Below are 8109 nucleotides of genomic sequence, written 5' to 3' on the forward strand. Positions count from 1 at the left end.
GTCGCCGCTCCAGTGGCCGTTGCTCATGCCGCTCCAGTCGCCGTCGCACACGCCGCCCCCATCGCATACTCCGCTCAACCAGCACACATCGCGTACTCTGCGCACCCAGCACCCATTGCATACGCCGCGCACCCAGCACCCTTCGCCAAGATCGCAGCCGCACCCGCCCTCACCTACGCATCCCACTACCTCTAAGCGTCATGTCGCGTCTTGCCCACGATAACTCGTCGACTCAGGCTGAACCTTTTTTATTTATTTTTTTAGCAGATTTGTTTGTGACCGATTAAACTCGTTACAAGTGTATTCTGGTCTTTTGCATTTCTGTCTCACCCTCCTCTTTTCGCCCCTCTCTTCTTTCCTATATTTATCTAGACTTACATTCTCTTCTTGCTTCCTATATTATTTCTTAATTACTTTACTATTTCGGTTAATGTGTATTATTCGATATACTTTAGTCTGACAAAATCACAGTATATGGTTAGTGTAGTATAGTATAATATACGGTAGTATTATAACGTTGTTCATTGTTACGTAAAACAATATCGTAGCGTAATTCGTTATATTTTAGAACTTTCTAATTCTTTCATCTTCTTCTTTCATCCGGTCCTCTGCTGTGTCTTGTCGAATATCCTATTACTCAACTTACTTCGCGTTACAGTAGCATTCCGTTTGTTCGAACTCCCACCTGTCGGAGGACAAATAATAGGGACTCGTATAATTGAAGATATCTATGATTTCTCTAATCCGAGTCACTAGACGTTTAACAACTAGAAATTTGATAATTAATAATTTAACACACGTTTTTACGTATGTGTGTGCATATCCATACGTATATATTTTATCATCGACATGGAATAACGCAACGACGAGGATACCAAGAAAGAGTTAGATTAGTATCCTTCGGTAGAATCCTGTTTATTCTGTATGGAAGAGTAGTAGACGCGTGCTCCATGGAATGAAGAGTAACGCGATCGCGTAACCTTGAGTACAGGGTAGCGTTTCAATTTCGCGTTGCTCGATCATCGAGCTATTTCTGGTGGTCGCCAGGACTGACCCACTTTCTCTACTTTCGTGCTGTTTCGCGAACGTCAGACAAACCGCGTAATACCGTCAAATTTCTACGCACTGTCTACTTTTGTTCTGCAGATCTCGTTCGCGAAGGATCCACGCCCATCCTGGTGTGGCGAAAACTGGTTCAGAGAAAACTAGCTGGAGCCACGACACGTGTTCTATTTTGACAATTGCTTTCATACTACCTCCTTCTTCATCTTTCACCGCAGCAGAGCAGAGCGTTGATCTCTTAATCTTTCAAGCGATGTAAAAGTCTGCTGCATTAATTTTTTGGGAACAGCGTGAAATATTAACGCGAAATTGCTAAATTCGGAAGAAGAAGTAAATTTTGAATTATTTCTGGGAAGAATTACGCGATAACGAAAAACCGATAGTTCGTGTACGTATACGAAATTCATCTGGATCACACGAAGCGAATCCATTACCAGGGAGAAAGGCGTCTGAATTCCCGGCCTCGATTTAAATGATTGCGTAATAAAAAGTGAACCAGAATGATAAAGTTTTTCGGCGATGAACGCGCGACGAATGAGTTCTCGAACCTTTCGAAAACATTCTACGCTGGTATTATAGGTATACAATGTAAAGGGAAAAATTATTTGAGAATGGAGAAAGAGAAAACCGCGACTGTTTTATAGAGATTTAAAATTAACAAAATTTTTCTGAATATCAATATATCAATATATATATATATATATACTTGAGAAGTAATTTAAGAGATAATTAATAAAATGTTTTTCATTAATTTGCTTCGTTATAACCCTACGAGTTCTACGAAAAAATAATATTGTCACGCTAGCGGTAACTCATAAAGCAAATGTTTAATATGCTTGTTAGTATGGACTGTAACAAATCGTTTCGCAATTGAATGCGTTACGTGATTATAGTTCTATATGACGATTTATGCGTACGGCTGACTAAATGAGATACCGATTACGTAGTTTAATTGCTTCTAATGGTTAAATTATTGCGTAATAATGAAAAATACATTAGAACGACGAGACACAGGTTTTTGTAATAGTCGCATCTATTTTTCATTGTCGTGCCCGCAGAAACGCCTTGTAACCTTTTAATCCATAGAAGAAAGGCATATCCCAGTCACGATAGCACCTGCAGTTGCTTCTACCGTTTACGTGACTCGATTATCAATCGGCGATTGATTGCTCGCAATGAGGTATCGGGACCGCGTGCTTTCACATTCGTTTTACAAAACAAATCTATCTACGAATAAATCTATCGAAAGAATTGCGCTGAAACAATCGCTGAATTCGGTAGAATTCGGATTCCAGGAAAGCATAAATATACATAGAATTATTTGTAGAGATTTGTTATTTATTGCGAAAATTCGTTGGGAATTTCGATCTTAATTGCGATGTTGATTTGATCGTAATGGTAATTTACGATTATTTAAAAACATTCTCAGAAAAATTGTCAACATGTTGCATTTTTTAGCTTCTGTTTTAGAAATAGCAAATTAATATTCAGAATAGATCGGAGTGTTAAGGAGCGATAATTAATAAAACTCGGTTTAAAGTCCATAATATCCTTCTCCGTTCAAACGATTATAACGTAACTGTCAGCCTCTTTAGTCTTCCATTATTCATTACCGAACCTTGATCGTCAAACGTTCACGGGAATAAAAACCACCGAGGAACCGGTGATCTTATTATATATCGCTCTCGCGGAACCTTAATGTTATCCTTGAACTTTCGGAAATTAAGCGTTTAAATTTCGCTCAAACGACAGGCCACATCTCTCATTGCGAAACTGCCAGCAACATCAAACGATTCTCACAAACGAAATTACGCGTTCGTTCAGTCATCGAGGATTCCCAGTTGCAGTGAGAAGTTCTCTTCGGTCGATTTGCTCGAAACAATATCAATACGTCATCATGATAATCTAATTCCTAGTATTGGTGAAACTTCAAAATGTTACAATATGTTTCGTACAATATTACATTCGTGAAAAGTTTCTACAAATGTGCAAATACTCGCACGTACCACTCTGGATATTACGAGGCGGAATCTTCAAATACGATATTATGAATGAATATGAAGTAAGAAATATTAATAACGTAATTTCACGGTTTAATTGAAAAATCGATAAAAGGATACGGATTCGAGTTTCGCCCGCGGGCCATCCATTGTCCATTTGGTCGAATTCCTTCAGTAACCGGTCCGGCAAAAGTGAACCGGTTTCTTGTGTAGCAAGACACGTAATACGGGGCGCGATTACGAGGGACCACGTCGTGACATTGGGCGCGGTACTTTGACGGCCGCGGCTGCAGCCCTGGCTTATTCGGTGAAAGTTGGACAGTACGAACAGGTATGTAACCGATTCGACACGATCGAGACTGCCTGAGCCCTATTGTACTCGGCCAAGGGCTGTCTGCTCTCATTATCCCTGATCCTCGTGATTTTCTCATTTTTATCGCGTTCCATTCTTTGGTAATATTTTACATAAACTGTTCTTTTCCATTAACTTTTCATCGTTTTATCCTTCGTTCGTGTATCACAATTTTATTCATCAATATCGAATCACTTTTTCTTTCGCCTATATTTCACTTTATTATTCGTAAACATCGAACGATTTTATCCTCGGCTCATTTTTATAAATTTATTGTTTATTAATATTCGATGATTTTATCCTTGGGCAGTATTTTATGATTTTTATTCTTCCATCTCTGTTCTCGTTTTATATACCTGTTTCCACGATACTTTACGATCTCATTCTTTGTTGTCTTATCATTTTGATTCTTGCCAGTACTTCGTAATTTTATTTTTCGACAACCGTCATTGCAATAATATCGTCGGGAATAATAATTTATTTCTTTAAGTACGATCAATACCTAGTGATAAATAACATTTGATATTACTGGTTAAATGTATGGTTTTAGCATAGGAATAGTAAGTTAACTGTTTACATGATAAATGCAGAGTTTAACAGGTGCGTGTTTTCTCTTACATATTATGCTACGCAATAAATTACTGTAGTTTCAAAGCTCGTAAATTTATTTAATTACGATCACTCATTATGATTGTCAATAATATTTTAGTCAACTCGAGGCTTTCAATACTTATTGATTGATTTAGATTAAAAATGATTAAGTAGATCGAAAGATCAAAAATATAATATTAATGTATAAATTATATACATTTTACGTGATTTATATTGCCTTAAATTGTACTAAAACAGAAGGAAAATTAAATTTTTCCAAAAACAACAATAATAGGAAATAAATCATTCGAAACATATATCTCCATTCGGTAATTAGCTCATTTTAAGATACAGGTGTCTGCTATAGATATTACGCAGCTGCGTATAAAAAACACTTTCTTTCTTTCTCGAATCTAGAGCCTCCTTATTTACCTTTCATTTCATGCGTTCTTAACCTGTTACGTTATCATTAAGACCAAGTCAGTCAAAATGATCGTTGCCTTGTACGAGAACACAATCGAGACTCGTTATTTCAGGAAAGTGATACAATTTTAAAGTGAAAACGCATAATATGGATATTGCGTAATATTACATAAGAATTTTAATGAGATCTGAAACGTTCGTGCGTACACGTTAATTGGGTGTAAATATCCAGTAACCATCGCTTTTTACAGATAATTAAAATTGTCACTAACAGTTGGATGTTGAAATTGTAAAGTTTTATCGTTCGTATACGAAAGCCATGTATCTGTTATTTTTATGAATTTTCCAATTGTCTTCGTCGTTTTTATTATTTCTTTTTTCTGCAAATATGTAATTGGAACTTATACGATAATCTCTTTTTAATAATTGTATCTATTCATATAATAATCGTATTTTCACGGGAGAGATCATACGTCAAATTTAATGATATATTGTTACAAGCAGAAATAAAATTTCCTTTTTCCTACAAGTATTAATACGAATAATTCAATACGTATAACTAGACGTAGCTGCAGTAGTATTAGTCATTATTTTGTCAGACTATCGTGCGTTTAATACAATTGCAGTTTTTTACTATTATTTTCATCATATTTCACAGATACAGAGTTTCTAATACACGAATTTGGTAATAAATACATATATGTATGATACATCGATTCAAACATATCGTATGACGCACGCGTCTGACATATACACGACGATACTACTTGCAGAGATGCTGCGTTACTCTACATGCATTCCACTTACTTATTCATATTCTCTATACATATTAAATTAGCAGAATCTATAATATATCCATATAGATCAACGATATAATTGTTAATTTAGATACATTAATGTTTATGTATCATTGAAATAGCTAGTCAAACTAATATCTTAACACATATATATAGAGGAAATAATCTTGCGAATTTGAAACAAGCAAGAAATATATATAGCTATATCTGACAAGCATACTTAATTACACGTTACATAACCTCCAATTTTCTTTCCATCAAAGTCTCGTTACTACTTTAAACTCGGCATTATCATTATATTAGCATTATCATATTACATCTGACACAAATCTTCTCAGCATTCTCAACCATTCATAAATCAGTTGACAAGCTACAAAATATCATTTATCCATGTTGAAATAACCTCAAAAGTAAAGCCTGCAAATAAATCGTCTAGATCACATACCATAAAAATGCAATGCAACGAGACATAACACAATTCGTCTAGCCTGTTACGTGTCACGTAGTTGAAGGTCGTACACCATCGTACAAGTGAACATATACAGGGTGTCCCTCATTTTGGATCTCTCTACTTCCTTTCTCCAGGTAACCTATTTTTCGTAACTCTTGTTCGCTTTTTATGTACATACGTTTGTTTCGTCGACTTGACAGAAAATTTAAAGATACTTGGAACATATCTATCGATATATTAGATCGATACGAACGATCGTATTTGCAACGGTAAAAAACAATCTCTTGATAAATAACAGCTATAGCGGCGATGTCGCCAAGAATTTAAATATGAAGACAGCAACTTTTTAAATTTCCTAGCGAGATTGTCATTTGCCCATATCTTAACTGCTTCAAGAAGCGTCACAAATCTGTGCTCGACTGACTGACCATAGGATTTTTTCGAGCAGGAAGTACCGTCTTTACGCTTTCACGCTTATTCAGAATATTTCATGAAATTTCGTATATACGCAACAGTGTACTTTTATATTCTAGACGAGCTGTGAATGTTTATACATGTTTATATCTTTTACTAGTACAACCAAATAGAAATTTGGCCCACCTAGTAGATATTACGATCATTGCTATACTTTGGACATCTTCTATATTTTTCTAAAGCATACTGGCGAAGTTTGAACTTCGGAAAAGAAAAGTGTGGGCCACCCTATATACAAATGTAGAGGTTTTCTTGCGTAAAAGACACAATACACGATGCGTCGCAACGCCGAAACTTGCGTAACGGTGAACGAGCCCGATGAATCGAAGTTCGCGCGGATGAACGTGACGAGTGATCGATTCGCGCAAGTACGCCTGTGACATTGATCGACGTTATTCGCGACGCTTTTACTTATTACGCCCGCGCACGGTCACGTAGGTCGTGGCGACGTAATCGACTGTGACCAGGGCTACGGAGATTACGAGGACACTGGCCCCGTCACGAGCTTCTCCACGCAATCCACAAAGAAAACCAGACCCTGTTGAATAATAAATCTTCCCGTTTTGCTCACGGTGCAACGATCGCGCCACGAGACGCCACGCTGCACGGAATAAAAATATTTCCACGTGTACTGGACAACGTTATCATTTTACATAAAATAGCCACGATGTTAATATTCCGTGGAGCTATCGAAGAAGACGTATGATCCTATTGTGGATGAATGGTTTGCAGGTTCGATCGAACGAATACTCACGATGTTTTTGATTTCTGGCGCCTTGTTAACGAGAGAAATTGCAAATGACTCAATAGCAGAGACTTACTTCTTACGACAGATCGTAAATTTGTGCTCCCTCGGAATTGCTGATTCGCGAAGCGTGCAAACGAGGAACTTGTTCCTTAGTAGCTTCTTGATGGAATGCTATAGATCCGAGGTGCGCTCGTTACAACCAAAAATACTATATTAATTTCCAACAAATTTTCTCCAAAGTATTCCATTCTCAGCTATTTTAGTTTCTAATTTTTCTAAAATTGTATTCTTCGTATACTCGATATAGTGATATGGTATTTTACCTAGCAACTTTTATAGTATAATTTACATGTCGGTAAAGTCACATACGTGAAACCATGTCAAATGTAATATGTGTTTGTGTATCACGTACAAACGCAAGGACTTCAGGAATCTAAATAACTCACAAATCAGACAATTTCGTCTAATTCGTTGTAAACACGCATTTATTTTAACTCGTTGATTTGTTCAATTAGGCGGGATTTAATAACAAAACAATATTAAAAAAGAAAAATCTTTACAGGAGCGCAGTGGCGGGAGCATAGGTGAGACCACCGATAGGAGCGGCGTAAGCTAATGGCGACGAGTAGGCGGCTGTATATGCGTAAGCATTAGGATAAGTCGCGTAGCTGGTAACAGTTCTGGACGCAGGCAGGCTGACCAATCTACCAGGTTGAGGAGCTTGTGCTGCCAACTGTACTGGTGTAGCGAGAGCTTTCACGGGTGCTCCTTGTGATTGTTGTTGTTGTTGGGGTTGTTGTCTTTGCTGTGGATGTTGCTGTTGCTGTTCCTGTTCTTGCTCGCTTCCCTGTTCCTTCTGTATCCTTTGCTGTTGGCGTTGTTGGATCTGCTGTTGCAGTTGCAGTCTGGATTGCTGTTGAAGCTGTTGCAACTGTTGCAACTGTTGCTGTTGCTGTTGCTGTTGCTGTCTTTCGAGTTCTTTCAGCTGTTGCAGCTGCTGTTCCTGTTGTTGTCGAAGTTGTTCATCGCGAGAGGTTGCACCGGCTGTGACTAAGGGACCGGACCTAGCCTCGACGACCTCGACATCGGAATCCGGACCGCTGGATGGAATCGCTGGCGCTGGTGCAGGTGCTGCGGGCAAAACAGGTGCAACTGCCGCGGAAGGTGCGATGGAAGGTGCATACGGCACCAGTGGAGCGGCAATGGCGGCT

The 8109-nt window shown here is 38.0% G+C and overlaps 2 protein-coding genes and 1 long non-coding RNA gene across 4 annotated transcripts in view; 1 reads left to right on the plus strand and 2 right to left on the minus strand.

Annotated features, from left to right (window-relative positions):
- LOC100745527 (larval cuticle protein A3A-like) overlaps positions 1-555 on the plus strand; it is a 2305-nt gene extending 1750 nt beyond the window's left edge. The window contains exon 3 of the mRNA XM_033319709.1: positions 1-555. This exon is cut by the window's left edge and continues 22 nt beyond it. Within this exon, the coding sequence (XP_033175600.1) occupies positions 1-195 (195 nt within the window). The 3' untranslated portion in view covers positions 196-555.
- On the minus strand, positions 13-7024 carry LOC112212504. Of its 2 annotated transcripts, none has more exons than XR_002946318.2 (3): positions 5671-6247; positions 5454-5595; positions 13-685 (listed from the first exon to the last, which is right to left on the minus strand). It is a non-coding gene; the product is annotated as an uncharacterized LOC112212504 (long non-coding RNA). The 2 variants fall into 2 exon arrangements; XR_002946317.2 differs by lacking the exon at positions 13-685 and adding an exon at positions 4810-4951 and having other exon boundaries at positions 5671-7024.
- A 331-nt stretch (positions 7025-7355) lies between these two features.
- Positions 7356-8109, minus strand: part of LOC100745651 (SWI/SNF chromatin-remodeling complex subunit SNF5-like) — a 2476-nt gene continuing 1722 nt past the window's right edge. The window contains exon 3 of the mRNA XM_012383012.3: positions 7356-8109. This exon is cut by the window's right edge and continues 2 nt beyond it. Within this exon, the coding sequence (XP_012238435.1) occupies positions 7455-8109 (655 nt within the window). The 3' untranslated portion in view covers positions 7356-7454.

Source organism: Bombus impatiens, unplaced genomic scaffold (assembly GCF_000188095.3).
Source record: "Bombus impatiens unplaced genomic scaffold, BIMP_2.2 scf_0203, whole genome shotgun sequence".
NCBI classification, from domain to species: Eukaryota; Metazoa; Arthropoda; class Insecta; order Hymenoptera; family Apidae; genus Bombus; species Bombus impatiens.